The 16,603-nt window shown below is 42.3% G+C and overlaps 1 protein-coding gene across 6 annotated transcripts in view; it reads left to right on the top strand.

The window, feature by feature from the left end:
* The window catches only part of LOC102310863 (CUGBP Elav-like family member 2), a 32,252-nt gene extending 18,576 nt beyond the window's left edge, over positions 1–13,676 (top strand). For 3 of the 6 annotated variants that reach the window (XR_006054527.1, XR_006054530.1, XR_006054529.1), the window contains exons 4-14: positions 307–355; positions 777–911; positions 1,843–1,922; positions 3,166–3,327; positions 5,256–5,319; positions 7,439–7,576; positions 8,151–8,279; positions 8,389–8,565; positions 8,711–8,857; positions 10,086–10,265; positions 11,206–13,676. Coding sequence is in view for 2 of the 6 variants with exons in the window: in XM_042221980.1 (XP_042077914.1) it covers positions 307–355; positions 777–911; positions 1,843–1,922; positions 3,166–3,327; positions 5,256–5,319; positions 7,439–7,576; positions 8,151–8,279; positions 8,389–8,565; positions 8,711–8,857; positions 10,086–10,213 (1,209 nt within the window). In the remaining 4 variants the exon portion in view is untranslated. Of the gene's footprint in view, positions 1–306; positions 356–776; positions 912–1,842; positions 1,923–3,165; positions 3,328–5,255; positions 5,320–7,438; positions 7,577–8,150; positions 8,280–8,388; positions 8,566–8,710; positions 8,858–10,085 lie in introns of all 6 variants that reach the window. The other 3 variants (XR_006054528.1, XM_042221981.1, XM_042221980.1) reach the window with 3 other exon arrangements.
* The last annotated feature ends 2,927 nt before the right edge of the window (positions 13,677–16,603 follow it).

Genomic DNA, 16,603 nt, shown 5'->3' with positions numbered 1-16,603 from the left:
GATGAGGGATGTTGTCAGTAGCAATCGATAAGTTCAATCGCGAGTCTACATTACAGCGAGAAGTGAAATTGGATACCGGAGAATTTGATCCCTTACCAGCAACTCTTAGACACTTCCTCCTGAATCTGGCGGCGGTGAGGGATGATGGTCTTACAGCAAAAGAACAAAACAAGAGATGGGGAGAAATGCTCGAAGATGGAAGGATGAGTGAAGACATGAGGCCTTTATGATGAGAGATAACAGAGTTTATAATGGTGACAGATGTGAATGGTTTCCCTACATTTTATTTTTTTTTTTCCCCCCTAGATGCATCATCCTATCCAGATGAAACCCGCTGACAGTGAGAAAACAAGTGGTAAGTGGATTCATGCAGGATGACGTAAGCCATGAGATGGAGATGTTGAGGAAAACCTGTAAGGAGAAGGATTAGGTAAAGGCAAATGGGGTGTGAGATTTGAAAAGGGTAAAATTGACAGCAGTACACAGCATCTATATAGTGCAGTGGTTTAAGAGCAGAGCTGGTACAGGATGATATACTTCTGTGTCTAGAGAAGTAGACAGAAGGAAAACAAAGCGGCAAGTCGCAGAGATTTGTGCAAAAGGCTGGCACTCTGAGTGAGAGGCAGAAAATGTGGCAGCATGACAAAGAGAGAGCGCTTGCTTGAACAAGAAAGAGAGGGGTGCAAGATTTTCGCACCTGATGTAACTGCTGCTTTCACAGCGCCATAATTGTTTGGGTTTCACTAAATAGCCTTCCTGTTTTCGTCTTCCTGCAGCGGTAGAAGACAGAAAACTCTTTGTCGGCATGGTTTCAAAGAAATACGGTGAGAACGAGGTCAGAATGATGTTCTCGTCTTTCGGACAGATCGAAGAGTGCCGAATACTTCGGGGACCGGATGGTCAGAGCAGAGGTAAGCGTGCCTTCGGTGTGGACATGATGTTCAGCACCGCGCATCCGCCATGTTCAGCACACCAGAGTACATATTCTCATCAAGTATTTATGCAGGGCCCCTCCCTGATTCTTCATTGCAACCCCCGGCACCCTCAGATCAAGTGCTATTCACCTCCAGTGGCACTTTTTCTGTCCACATAGTGTATCCTCCCATTACTGTGACACTCTGCCTCCACAACTCGCAGTGAAGGGCCACTGCACTTGCTGTCCGCCACAATGGCCCGTCGCCTAGGCAACCGCTGGCTGCCGGTGTTCGTAGGCTCAGCTGGCAGGCGGCTCAGCTCAGCTCCTCCTTTACCGCCTCCTTCATCACACTCTACAAAGGCTGGAATTAGCCTGTCATCGCATCTCCTACATAGCACTCTGCTGAATAAAGCCTCAGATAGCAGGCAGCACGAGGCTCTAGCGTCGATGCTTATATACGATTAAATCCCACAGAAGACACGGCTAGCTATGAATTTCTGCTCTTTTTCTAGTATACGTACGCAGTGTTCCTACAATTTGAAACGGGCCCTATTAGCCTTTGATGTTTGCAGGCCTTGCATATTTTAGTAAATCAAAGCCTTTCAGTGTGTATTTATGTGTGCATTTTCTGTGTATATAATCACGTTGACTGTCTCACCATGACATCACGTAGTCGAGCCTCTCTGGGTGGCAATTTAATCTGTCGATCACCGCTCATGTGACACGTGTTACTGTTCTCCTTGTTGTGTTCTTTCTTCATGTGCTAACCAGTGAGGGTGGTTCTGTGTGCTTGGGAGTTGCCATTCTCTGTACTGTAATGTCTTTTTTTGGGGTTCATAACGAGTTGTCCAAACCTTTTGTCTTGTTTTTGTTTCTTCTTGTCCCTCCCCCCCCCCTCCCCCTCTCCTATTGTTTCCCCCCTACAGGCTGTGCGTTTGTCACATTTGCTACCAGGGCAATGGCACAGAATGCAATCAAAACCATGCATCACTCTCAAACTATGGAGGTACTGTACCCCTTAGCACCTATTTCTCATTTCCCTCTCCCCCCCCCTTCCCCATACATTTTGCTGCCCCCTTGTGTTTAAAGATGAGGAACCTGTCCAAGCAGATGGCATCCATTCATCACAAAGCATGAGTCATTTCCAAAACCACTCTTGCTAATTACAAAATTACATTGTCATCTGCAGAATAATTGAATAAAACTCGAAACATTGCCTTTTACATAGCTGCTGAGTTCAGAACTAATAGGACACAAAAAGTGCTGTCATCTTTTATTTTGGGCTGAACTAAATGCATTTCACTTATTGATTCTGATAACAGAGCCTACCCATTAGTGTGCCATTATATTAGTCTGTATTTTGGACTACAGGGGAAAAGAATCTACACTATCAAATATAGGTTATCAGGAAAAAAAATTAGACTGAAACAGCTCCCCTTTTAGACTTCTTAAAAAGTGGGTCTGTGTACTCATATAGCCAATGGAGTCTTTGTGGAAGTAGAGCAGTGGTAATTTGACAGCTAGCAGGTCAGAGGCTCCCCAGTGAAGCATCAGACCAAGTCTAATTAGGAGTCCAACCAAACATAACACTCCTCCTACCAGATTAAACTTTTGGGGGGGGGGGGAGGGGGCAGTAGCAGTGCCACCTATTCTGCCCCCACAATCACGTACTCCCCGATTCTCAGCTGCTGTGGGAGTTGCTGCTGGTGCAGAAGCCATTTTCCCTAACCAGCCTGGTCCCCATCTGGCTCTCAACTCTTAAAATACTTTTGCACCGCATGCCTTGTCCATGCGTCTGTCTGAACATGTGACTGTCTGTTTGCGAGAGTCTCCGTATTGTAATGCATTTTTCTTAATGTCTGACATATCCCTGTTTGAATGTTATTTATTGTTAATGTTGTCCATCTGTTGTCTGCCTATTTGTGGACTCGATTAAACTCTTTAACGTGCTTAAATGATTCACCGTCTGCACCATTGTCCTGTGCTTTTATTTATTTGGAATGTGGCCTGGTTTAGCTATGCATGGCACATGTCCTCTCTTTTAGCTTTGATATGAATGCAACAGGCATACAACTATCTTGAGGCACAGAGGAACCAAACCCACCCCAATCCCCCCCCCTTTTAAAACAAAACAAAACAAAAAAAAAGAATTCAAAAAAATCCCTATGCAGTGACTGTCCTTGCATGGGTAAATAAACTTGGTGTGCTTTCGAACCGGTCTAACGTCTCTTAACTCTTCACCGCTCCAGGGCTGTTCCTCACCTCTGGTGGTGAAGTTTGCCGACACACAGAGAGATAAGGAGCAGCGGCGCCTGCAGCAGCAGCTAGTACAGCAGATTCAGCAGCTCAACAGCGCCTCCACCTGGGGAAACCTGGCTGGGCTGGGGACTCTTTCACCGCAGTACCTGGCTGTGAGTTTTATTAAAGAACACACAGATTAGCCTTAATGTACTAAAACCTTTATAGTTTATCTGTTGAAATATATTGAGTATACAGAATACACTTGGTAGAGAGCACTGAACCACCTGATAATTATCAATCGATCCCGTTGGTGGGTGAGTGGGTGTGTGGGCGTGCATGTAAGAATTTTATCACTAAGCTTTATGAATGTGTTCCTGTGTCAGGATATTAAGGTCAGGTGATTTTTTTTTTTTTTTTTTGCTAAGTTTTGGTAATGACTGTTCTAGCTGGAAACACAGCTGCCATTTTGTGTATGACATATCCAACCATATTGTTCTAAGTAATAAAATAATCTGTTGCAAGTTGAAAATGTATAAGGTCATTGTGTAAGCTGAATATTGCACAATACTTTGACCAAAAGTACAAACTGAAACTTGGCTCAGAGTAGAATAATCTTCCTCCTCGAACTGTTTTCTGGCTAAAGGACACTGACATGTGACTTGCATATGCCTTCTCTAATTCAGAGCCAAAGAACATGTGACTTAGATGGCAACAGCTGAGGCGTTTTATGTTTCTGGGACAAAAATGAGACATTGAGCCTGTTGCATGAAGCTGTAAAAGCTGTCGTGCCGTTTATTTAATTTAAACCTCACATAACTTTTTGCCTTCTGGTCAAAATGTGTTGCCTCTTGCTAACATTGTCAAAATAGTGACATGGAGTATAAATCTTGGTCCCAAGTTGTTCCTGTGCATCAGATAATTTTCCACAGATTAGACAAACAGTGAATAGTTTGCTACGGGCCATTCGATCCCTATACAACCGTTGCAAGAGCTTGGTTCGCATTGCCGGCAATAAGTCGGACTCGTTCCTGGTGGGTGATGGGCTCCGCCAGGGCTGCCCTTTGTCTCCGGTTCTGTTCATAATTTTTATGGACAGGATTTCTAGGCGCAGCCAAGTGGCGGAGGGCTTTCGCTTTGGTGGCCTCAGAATCTCATCTCTGATTTTTGCGGATGATGTGGTTCTGTTGGCTTCATCGGGTGAGGGCCTCCAGCTCGCACTGGAACGGTTCGCAGCCGAGTGTGAAGCAGCGGGAATGAGGATCAGCACCTCCAAATCTGAGGCCATGGTTCTCAGCCGGAAAAGGGTGGAGTGCCCACTCCGGGTCGGGGATGAGTTCCTGCCCCAAGTGGAGGAGTTCAAGTATCTCGGGGTCTTGTTCGCGAGTGATGGGAGAAGGGAGCCGGAGATCGACAGACGGATTGGGGCTGCAGCTGCAGTAATGCGGACGCTGCACCGGTCCGTCGTGGTGAAGAGGGAGCTGAGTGTAAAAGCGAAGCTCTCAATTTACCGGTCGATCTACGTCCCTACCCTCACCTATGGCCACGAGCTGTGGGTAGTGACCGAAAGAACGAGATCGCACAAGCGGCAGAAATGAGCTTCCTCCGAAGGGTGGCTGGCCTCTCCCTTAGAGATAGGGTGAGAAGTTCGGCCATCCGGGAGGGGCTCAGAGTAGAGCAGCTGCTGCTCCACATCGAAAGGAGCCAGCTGAGGTGGTTCGGGCATCTGACAAGGATGCCCCCTGGGCGCCTCCTGGGTGAGGTGTTCCAGGCATGTCCCACCGGGAGGAGGCCCCGGGGCAGACCCAGGACACGCTGGAGAGATTATATCTCTCGGCTGGCCTGGGAACGCCTTGGTATTCCCCCGGATAAGCTGGAGGAGGTGGCTGGGGAGAGGGAGGTCTGGGCCTCTTTGCTTAGGCTGCTGCCCCCGCGACCCGGCCTCGGATAAAGCGGATGAAGATGGATGGATGATAGTTTAGTTTTAGTCCCCAAATTTAAAGAGGATTTAATAATGTTAGGAAAAAATAATATTAATTATCATGTCTGATCTAATTTTGTTTTCTAGATTTGACTTTTGTTTTCTTTCATATCTTGACAGCTGCTCCAGCAGGCCACTTCTCTCAGTAACCAAGGCAGTCTCAATGGTATTCAAAGGCTAGGAGGTGAGTTTCAGAAGATCAGTTTACCAGTCGTAGGATGCAAAAAGACAAGCTGTTAGGGCTGGGCGATATGGCCTAAAATTCATATCGCGATATAATTTGAAGCATGTGCGGTAACGATATATATCACGATATATTCTTTTCTTCTGTATAACGTATTTTCCACACTATAAAGACACACTTAAAATCCTTTAATTTTCTCAAAAATCGAGAGTGTGCCTTATGTATGAATTCTGGTTGTGCTTACTGACCTCGAACCGATTTTGGCGTGCAGAAATCTGTTAAAAAATGTTTTAGTACAACTTTGGTAAGCCGCACTGCTTGATGGATTGTCAGAGCATTACGGCTGCCGTAGTGAGGAGCTTCGCGGAGTAATCTGGGTCCAAAACTCCGTCCGCTTCAGGTCCCAAAGTCAAACGAACACTGAGTTAAAAACGGTCTAAATTCTTTCATCTTTAATTAAATCATCAGCGTTGCTGCTTTATCGGGTGTAACAATTAAGTTTAACATCCAGGCATCTATGAAAACAGAATTTATTAATTTTAACAGAGTTAGAAGTTAGCAGGAAGTTAGCTCGCTAGTTTCCACCTAAACATGACATGCCATGTTCTGACTGAGAGATTTTTTTTTTAACTAATTAAAACGTACAGCTCTGCTACCACTTCCAACATAAATGAAGACAGAAAACTAAACAGGAGTGGCGTTTGCAGGGTTACTGAAGTTGGACTACCTGGTATATAATGTTCTGCTATGTGATTGCTAGCGACACAGCTATGTTAGCATAACATTAGCACAGTGAAGCTGGAGGATGAACGCCAACTTTTTTTTTCTCCACTCGATAAAAGTTAACGTGACGGATTCTGGTGGTTAGAGACAAATGCAATCGCATAGCGGGATGCTATACACGGGCCAAACTTCAGTCAGGAGAACAATTGAGATTATTCATCCACAATACAAGGTTAGTTATTAATATACTGCAACAACATGGGAATAGAACAGCTGCGAGAGAATTCAACATTAATGAATCGACGTTACGGAAGTGGAGGAAGCGCAGTTTTTGGCTTTCCCCATATTTCAAAAGTGCTTCATCTCTTTGCTATGACTGTCGCCCGCCATAATTTGCAGATGATAATGGTTTTAGCCACTGCGATGCTTTCGACCAAAACAGGCGCAGCTTGATGACATAATCATCAACATGCGCAATCGTGATAGAGCGATATAGTCAAAATCTCTATTGTTGGCCAAATTTATATTGTTTCTATCGCCCACCCCTACAAGCTGTGCTGCTCATGTCACCAGCCCTCTGTCTCGCTGCGCTTCGCCCACATGCTTTTAAGTACCTTAAATTACATTACTCTTTTCAGATCAGTGGCACGCTAATTACCAATAATGCTATTTTCGGCCTATTCCGGCTGCTTGAAGACAAACTGCTCATCCCTCTGCCTTGGTCATATTAAAAGCCAATGTGAAGAGCTTGAAAACTACAGATGGGGTGCTAAAATGAATGATAAATCTTCAAGTTGGAATTCATATTAGATGGATTTGATAGATCAAGTCTGCTTCTTTTGTTGGTCATGCTAAAGTAATATACTGTATTTAAAATGTTAAAATAGCTTCCCGATCCAGGTTTAAGTGGCTTGAATTTGCACTCTCCCTCGTGACCAGTGGGGGGCGACTTCTCTTGTCAATTTATTGTGCCAGCATTCAAAAAGCAAGGTGGTTTTTTTTTGTTTTTTTTTTAATAAATGTGGCCCTACCCTGTAATTGACAAGTAGCCACTGTATGAGGATGACATTTGTCACTAAGTCAGAGCCATCCTGGTTTTAAATCTCCAAAATGGTAAATGGAAGAAAAATATGAGGGTTTTACAGCCGTGTCCATCTTGCATTCTCTGAGATCTGAGAATGTGATTTGGTGATGGTAAATTTCCCAATATCCAAGCAGTTTAATATAGAGGAAAGCTTTTAAATGAATGGCAGCACATCCTATTTTAAACTTTAAAAATTCATTGTTTGTTCTTTTGCTTTTAAAATCTATGTATTTCTTCCATGACTACTTTCAAATTTATGCTGTATGCAGAAAAATTCAGTCTTTGATAATTCGCATGTCTTTGTACTCTCAGCGGGTGTGAATCCACTTCAGCTGCAGAACCTGGCCACATTAGCTGCCGCTGCAGCTGCAGCTCAGAGTTCTGCCAGCCCAACTTCCACCAGCGCTCTGTCTACCAGCAGCGGTGCCCTGGGAGCTCTTGCCAGTCCAGGTAATTAAACACAAACATGAGATGAATTTTGAATGCTGCCTGTACAATACATACAACAGTTCTGTGAGTCAAGCCCCATGGCAGCATCATGACTAGTTAGTTTTGTTAGGGGTGTGTTTTGGCATGGCCTGGCTGTAATTGCTTGAGTCACCACCTCTGCTCTTTGTGTACTAATTCATGTATAATATATTAACTAAGGTATAACGATTCACTCTCTCACTGATTGAGATGTACAGTGCATGTCCACAGTCGGGCCGCTTCTCCTCTGCAAATCTCCCTCATCTACTATTTGCCTAACAGCCCTCAGCCATTCCTCATTTACTTTATGGGAGTTAATCACCCACATATAAAAATTTTATGAGAGCCCCCATTTCCCTTCAATCTGTGTAAATATACATTGGCTCCATCTGTCTAAGTTTAACATATGGCTGCTTTGGTAATGACCGCTCCTCTCTGTGAGACAGATTTTTAACTGCCTCATCTCTCCCATGTCCTCCTCTATAACCATAACAATGTGAGGCAGATGTAAGGTTTTAAGAAAATCTTTTTTTTTTTTTTTGTCATTTGTCAACAGTTGGGTCAACAGCAGGGTCCAGTGCTGCCGCTGCCGTGAACCCCTTGGCATCTCTGGGGACTCTGCAAGGTCTCACTGGGACCTCTGTGGGCCTCAACAACCTTAACGCTCTCACCAGCAGCGTCAGTGGTGAGAATCTTCTTATTTAAAAACTGGATACAAGCCAAAAAAAGGAAGATGCATGTTGACGTTGGGTCCCCATGCTCAATGGGTACTATTAAACTTTTGCTTCTTACAGGTATGGGGGCCATGAACGGGGGTCTGGGAGCCTCCATGGCCAACGGGTCAGCAGCCAGCTCTATGGATGCCCTAACCCAGGCCTACTCAGGGATGCAGCAGTACACAGCGTCTGCCCTGCCCGCCCTCTACAGCCAGTCTCTCCTTCAGCAGAGTGTGGCTGGCAGTCAGAAGGAAGGTGAGAAGATCCCTGGCACACATCACTCAATAAGAATTTTCAGAAGTTTCTTCCTAAATGCAATGAACTTTTGTTTACAGTAAATGTTTTGTGTGCATTTGAATTCACGTCTAACTAGAGTATCTGAATTTCTTACCAAATGGAGTAGGGCCAGAGGGCGCCAACCTGTTCATCTATCACCTGCCCCAGGAGTGTGGGGACCAGGATCTTCTGCAGATGTTCATGCCTTTTGGAAATGTGGTCTCTGCCAAAGTTTTCATTGACAAACAGACCAATCTGAGCAAGTGCTTTGGTAAGTGTGGTGACACTGCTGGCGTTTCCCTGGTTACATCAGTTAATGGCATAGCAGCTTTGTTTCACTGCAGATTTAAAGTTTAAATGGAGTCTAAGTGATCTGTAAAGATGAACATGTTGATACTTGTATTTTCTATGTAAATGGATTAGATGCATGCATGTATGTATGACCGGAGGTGGTATTAAATATCATTTGCATTAGTGTTTTACTGAGTGCAAGCAGTACACCAGTATTGTGATGTAACACCACCTCAAATGCAAATTTAAAGCAGTGAGTGAAAATGGTGCAAAAATTGAAGAGGAGTATGTAATAATGCACATGCTTTTGTGCATTACGTTAACATGGCTAAGTCGCAGTTCACTATCCAAGTGCTAGAATAAAGGTAACTCTGACTGTAGTTGAGGGAAGCTGAATAGTTTTATGGCCTTGGGGACAGAAGATTGTCAGAGCAGGTTTGAGACGGCAGTCTGTTGGACATGCTGCTCCTCCTGCCCTCTAAATCTCAGATTCACAAGGCAGTATTTATAGTTGTGACCCTTCTCTCTGACATTAACTGGCAGAGAGAAAAATAAGAGCCAGCTTTCCTCTGCAGCCTGTCCAGCCACATGGTGTCCAAATATGTGTAAAACTGATGAATGTCATCTTGTTTAATTTCCCCTTAAAACCAAAATAAATTACACAATACACTTTTGAGGTATAAATTACAAAAACACCCAATGCAGCAAATATGATTCACCTTTAAACTTTGATATGGAAATTATTTTGTACATTTTGTCAGAAGGTTCACTAAACACTCAGTTTAGCTAAAATTAGATTTTTCTGGCAGATATTTCATGGTTTGTGCTTTTAAAGGGAAAGATTGCAACCTCTCCAGTCACTTCCTCATCCTGTGGATGGACTCCAGCTTTCCTGTTGTGAACTGCAGGTAGTGACTGCAGTCCTTGTTTTGCTCTGCTGTCCGTTTGATATAGAGGCACGTGAACCAGTACTCCACCTGCTGGAGGTTCTGGTTAGTGGCTCTTAAACTTTTAGTGGATTTCTAGAGCAGAAAAAGAACTACATTCACCATGTGCAATCCATGATGGTGAAGATGGAGTCTGTCTGGCTACAGGAAGGCAGATGCCAAGGAGAGGGGGTGATGGTCAGCCTGGTGATATGGAAATGAAATGTTGGCATTAAGTTGCTGTTTTGTAATGTATTCAGTTTAGTTTTTCTTTTTTCTCAGGGTTCGTCAGCTATGACAATCCTGTGTCTGCACAAGCTGCCATCCAGGCCATGAATGGTTTCCAGATTGGCATGAAGAGGCTGAAGGTTCAGCTGAAACGCTCCAAGAACGACAGCAAACCCTACTGATCCTACCCCCGGGGCCTTCCCCCTCCCCAGCTCTAAAGCTAGCACTGCTAGGGTAAGTTCACCCTCCAGCCAAGGTCACCACAGCAGAGACTCAGTGGGGCAAGGGGACAGAAGCCCATCACAGGAGGGAGACTCGGCCTATTCCTTAAAAAAGAAAAAAAAAATGTTTGCAATGATCTTTCCACATTTTTGCTGTATTTCATTCCTGCGGTTTTGTCATGTAATTTGAGTCTGATTTAGTATTTTAATGTATATGATTATTTATGACTATCACTGGAGTCGGTGTTCGCTGGAGGTATTTTGTGTCACTGTATTTAGTGGAGAGCATCAGATGTTTCCATGCCATTTCATTGCCTTCAGGTCAAGCTAGACAGGTTGACTAAGGATCAGTTGTTGTTTCTGAAGCTAGGTCACAAGGACCCCCGAGCCCAGAGCTTTAGCCTGTGTTTGGCTGTTTACGTGCAGTTTGTCTCATCCGTATCATTGTCAATGTGAAACTCTTTTTCTACTCTAGATTTTCCAGTCTTCACCACACCTCTCTTGTACCCCCTCCCCTCTGTTTCTCTCTCTGTCATCTTTCATTATCTAAGCCATGTTGAGCTAGGCTACCTCTCTGCGTCTTTATTAACAACCTCTTCCAGTCATTCCATCCATCCTCCAAGTCTCCCACAAGGGACTGGCTCTAGATGGATCTCTTTGGGTGCCAAGTATACAGTTTGTGCATGTTGGAGTCTCTGCCATATGTCCTGGTGGTGTCACTTCCTTAAATCTGTGTATTATTGTTTTGTTTTTTGTGCGTTGGGAGAGGGGGGGAGGGTTGCCCCTCCCCCCTGTTGTCCTTACTGTATATGTGGTGACTGGCATTATTTTTGTTTTTTGTGCCTCATGGCTAAATGATTCTTGTGCTGTGCCCCTAACTTTCTCTTCTCTCCTCTTTGTCCTCTCTCTTTCTCTCTCTCCTCTCTTCCTTTTGTGTTTTTGTTCCTTTTTAGAACAAATCTCCATGCCTGTTTGCTCATCATTAGCCTAGCATGTCTTCATGATGTTGAAAGCCAAGCCAAACTCCTGGCCCACATCATCCCACCATTGTCTGTGATGTCTCTCTAAGCTCGCCTGACCAATACCTGGCCACCCACTGACCTTGACCTTAGCTCAACCTGATTTTTCTGCATGTATATTGATTTTTGTTTTCGTTTGCTTTTTCTGTATAGAAATGTGACTGGTGGGAGAGAGGTCAAGCAAATCAATGTGAAAACTTTACCTAGGTTAAGTTCATTTGAGTGACCTGTTTTTTGTTTTTGTTTTTTTGCGAATGTTTTAAAAAGAAAAAACCTGTGGGATTTCTTACTTTTAATTTAGCTTTGTGGGACTTTTTTTTTTTTTAATGTTTTTTCTTTTTACCTCTCTCAGTAAAGCTCACTTGAAAGTTGAATACAGGGATTGGCACACAGCTGTGCTATTTGGTGCCATTAGCAATATGTTGGCTTCTTAAAAAAAATGCTACAGACCACTTTCCAACACTTTTGAAAGTCTGACCATTAAAATCCCTCTCAGTGCTCTGTAATGATCTCTACATTTTGCAGGCAGCGTGAAGATTTACACCAAGGCTATTTAAAAAAGAAAAAGAAAAATTCATTTATAAAAATATCCAGTGTTTTTCTTTTTCTTTGATTTCCTTTTGGGTTTTTTGTTTTTGAACTATTGATGGCACAATAAAAGGTACATTGCTCTGTTGAGAGAAATGACTACCTACATGAGTCAACTTTTTTAGAACTGATTCACAAATAGACAATCTGTGGTTTAAATGCACACTTAGATTAACTATATTTTATACCATTGAATCTATAGAAGTTTAACTAACAGAACCCAGGCAAACGTTGGGTTTTTTGTAGATTACGTTGTAATGTCATCTGTGTTTGGGCAGGGAGGGGGGGCAGGGGCGGGAGGGGTCTTCAGTGTACTACATTTTTAAAGAGGACTAAAAATCTGTTTGATCAGCATGACCATTTGAGGGTCATTTCTAGTAAATTAAAAAGTTCAAAATTCCTCTGCTTTAATTGTAATTTTGTTTTCTGGTTTAAATTTCTTTTCTTTTTTTTTTTTTTTTTTTTTCTTTATATCCCTGCTAAACTTGCATGGTACGTACATCTTGTCAACTTTCTGTGAATTTCTCTTTGCTAATTTAATTAATGAATTTTTCACTTTGGTTTTGTTTGGATGCCTCGTTGAGAGATGATTTACAATGTCTGTTGATCATACAGATGCCAGACAATGTTATTCTGTTGGATTTTGTTGTTGAAGTGCCCATGTGTCAAATATTTCTTGCGCTTTTTTTTTTTTTTTTTTTTAAACTCACCACTTTGTTTGCTGTAATATTACCTAGTTTGTCTGTACACACACACACACACGCTGCAACACATGCAAACACACACAAACACTCTTTTGTGGTTGCAAATGTGGGAGCCCCTGAAGAGGAGATAACTCGGACACAACACGCAACCTGTGGGTCTCTGCACGTTTTGTTTTTCTTTCCTCTTTCTTTTAAAAACATGCACTCGTGTGATGCTCAAGAAGTCACACAGCACATTAAATCGACTTAATCCACCACAGTAGTGTTGGTTTACAAATAACATTCCATTTTTCTCAGCACGGAAGTTTACACTTTTTTATCAGGGTGGCATTTTTGTGTGACGACCCTGGTAAAACAACCACTTCACCCTCCCGTTCCCCCAAAGAAAGGGTTCCCTAAAACTGCGTACCTGATGGCGCTAAAGAGTTGTCAGCTCAGGGCTCTTTGTTTCCTTTTTTTTTTTCTTTTTTGTGTGTGTGTGTGTGCTTGTGGGGGGGGAACTAGACACTGACGCAGGATTACCACACAAAATGCACTGTTAACCACCATTTGACTTTCTTTTCAGTTGGGATTTTTCCCCTTTTACTCTAAACTTAAATATTCCTAAACAAAAGGAAGGTACCAAATTTGAACCGGTGCTGGGGGGGGGAAGTGTTATAGTTTTGTAAGGAGATGTTAAGCACAATTGTGGGAGCTAATCACTTTTGCAGAATGTCGTGTGTATGTGTGGTTACGATCCCAAATTTTTCCAAGGTACCACTGATTTCTCTTTTAATATGGGCATGTGCTTTTTACAGTATTTGTTTTGTTTTCTATCCAAATGCAATACAATATTCAAAGTGCCATATATACGTCTAGAAACTGCCTACACATTATTAGGCCTTGGTTTAGAGATTGCTGCAGTTCGCCTTTCTATTTTGTTTTGGGTTTCTTTGTTTTTTTTTCTTTTGGGTCTATTTATGCCAGTGTCATGAAAGCTCTTGTCACCTGCTAATGTCTCCCCTTTGCCTTTACTGTGTTGAGTTATTGGTAAATGTGTATTGTGATGTACTCAATTTGAACAGTTGGTTTAAAACGTTGTAGATAAACAATAAACTTCCCTATACATTTGAAGGTTAAACGTCTTTCTTAGTGAGTGCGAGCGCGTGTGACACTTGGCGATACAAACCGTGGAGGATCATGCGTGTTTTGGTGGTGGTGGGATATTTTGGAATTTTAATAAAACAGAGGTACAGTGCAGAAGAGTCAATGTGGGTGCCATGTGTCGGCCACTGAAATGACTGCAGGTCTGTGGTGATGCAGTGCATGGTGAAGTGTTACTATGAGTGAATATAGTTTAAAAAACTTAAAAAAGGGGGGGGGGAATAAAGCACAATGTATAGTCCACAGCAGTCCCAACAGGAACTCTACTCACTTCAGGGGCTTCCATCACAAATCCTGATTAAGCTCTAACAATCACGGTTTCTTCTGTTGGTTTTCATATTCTGAAGTGCTTTTTTCTTTTTTGACAGTGTGGTAGCTTTGCATCTCTATAGATATTGTCTTGATCTATAAGAAAAAGAGTAGAGAAAAACTTTGTTATTTTTCTTGTCTGATAATCGGTAGGACTCTGTTCATGTTCCACCAATAATTTAATAGATGTTTTTTGTCTTGTCTTGATGAAAGCCAAAGTGAGTGCATCTTGATGTAATCTGTATTATACACACAGTACAGTTATATATAAATATATATTTTTCGTTCTGTTCAATTACAAATTTTTGAAACTGGGTGGGATTTGAAAAAGACAAAAAAAGACATACACAGGCTGTCCAATTTCTACAACTGGTGGTTCATATGTATTTTGTACCCGTGAAGCTTTTTATATTGGAAATTAAAGGAAAAAAAAATCTATATTGGGGGGGGGAAAAATTGTCTGGCCTATCAATGTGGCCTTGCCTTGACCAGGTCTTGAGTCTGGCCTCTTGCTGGTGTCAAGCAATTTTTTTTTTTCCCTTCTCTCTTGCTTTTGCCACTAAATGATGCCTGATTTTTGATCTTCTTTATCCCCCTTGGATCTCTGTGTCCCTCACTTCATGAATCAGTTTCAGGGGAGGGGGTGGGGTTAGGATCCTCTAAATTGTGGTAAGTTTCATGTTAGTATATTTGTGCTGTCCACATACTTTAATGGTCATCAGGATTTTTGACAACTTGTGTGGATAATTGTCTTAGTTGAAAAGGTAACTGTTTAATTTGAGCCTTGCTTTTTACCTGTGTGTAGTTTTGTTCTTTCCCATAGTGGAGTGCGTAGCTGAAAGACTGTTCTGTTTTTGTTTTCTTTTTCTTTTTTTTTTCTTTTTTTGGGTCGATGTTTGTTTGTGTGGTGTGTTTCTTTGCCTCTGTCTCCGAATTAAACCATTTCCCCCTAATATGGACTGTGTGTCTTTGTGTGTTGTGCTTGTCCAGTGTTGTAAAGGCATTGTACAAACCTCCACCCACCCTTCCCCAGTGTGTCATGTCTCGCTAACTTGTTCTCTTTGTTGTGCTTCTTTCTGCTTTTACCTGAGCTGTAACAGGTGGGGTGGGCAGGACGAGCCATATCGTATCGTATTGTGTTGGGTTTTATCGGTAAAAGTACTACTGATCTGTGAACCTGCACCCAAGAGCCAAAGAAATGCAGGCACTTTAGTTGCATTTGCACAAAACATCAGTTCAAACTCAGATGTTGTGGTATAAAGAATGAGCAAGTCCCGTTAAACTGATTGTTTTATTATAATTTTTAAAAATGCACAATTGCAGTACATCAATGCGCTCAGTTCTTAAAAGCAAAGATCTGAAGCAGTTTGCCTGAGATAAATGCAAATCTAGTTTTGTCCCCTCTTTTTCAGCTTCTCAAAAGAGGGTTATTTGCTGCTCTGCTTTTATATTGATTTGAAATTAATATACTTTCTCTCCACACAAACATGTCCAGTGTTTACCGAGAGTGGTCCACAAAATAGACTATCCATTGAGAAGCAGTTCCCTGGGTGAAACTGCATTGGAGAATTTCCAGACTGCAATGAAGGGAAGGCAACTGTAGTTCACCCGCCTGTTAGAACAAAGGTATGCAGAAGAGCATCTCTGAATGCACAACACGTCAAACCTTAAAGCAGATGGGGCTGCTACAGAAGACCCTACCAAGGCCCAGTCCTGTTATCTAAGAAACTGATTGTCCAGAAATGGACAATAAAAGACTGGAAAAAATGTTGCCTGGTATGATGAGTCTTAATTTCTGCTGCAACATTCAGATGGTAGGGTCGGAACTTAACATAAACAACATTTAAAAGCATAGATGTCTTCTTCCCCTCTTATGAACAATTCAGGCTGCTGCTACAGTTGGTGTAATTATGTAGGGAAGATTTTCTTGGCACACTTCAGACCTTATTTATTTTTTGCTGATGTTCACTGTGCTTAAATAACCTCTACAGATTCCAGATCTCATTCTGGTACAACTCCTTTTTGATGTCCTGGAACAGGTGCTTGGCATCATGAAAGTTCAGCAGCTGCACAATGTGGTGCTAACATGGACCAAAATCTCTGAGGAATGTTTCCAGCAACTTAAGTCAAGTCTATTGTTGTACTGAGACTGCTCCGAAATCAAATGGGGGTCCAGCCTGGTAGTAGCAAGGTGTACCTAATCAAGTGACCAACAATAGTATGTGATTTGGTGTTCTATTGGACAAAATATCCAATTTGAAGATGAACCCATGGAATTTTCCTGTTTCCTGGTATGTTCTGGTAGTTGAGAAGACAAATACCTGAGGCTAAGTTAAAACATACTGACTTTTTTCTAGAATGTATCTCCTTTTAGTAAATATAAACAAACAACAACAATTGACCACAGACCAAAGCTATTGTTTCTTAAAAAGTCTCATCTCTAAGATTTCCCCCAAATCTATAAAAGGTCACATCTTAAATCCTCCTTTAGTAACAGGACACGTTTATTTCCCAGAGTGTTAGGGAGTGGATTTAGCAGCATTACATTAGCAGTCTAAAGGCATACAAAGAACCTCAAGATCCAACTT

This window comes from Haplochromis burtoni, unplaced genomic scaffold, assembly GCF_018398535.1.
Source record: "Haplochromis burtoni strain Fernald_Lab_line unplaced genomic scaffold, NCSU_Asbu1 Contig_77, whole genome shotgun sequence".
NCBI classification, from domain to species: Eukaryota; Metazoa; Chordata; class Actinopteri; order Cichliformes; family Cichlidae; genus Haplochromis; species Haplochromis burtoni.
This window is presented reverse-complemented; position numbering and strand designations above follow the sequence as displayed.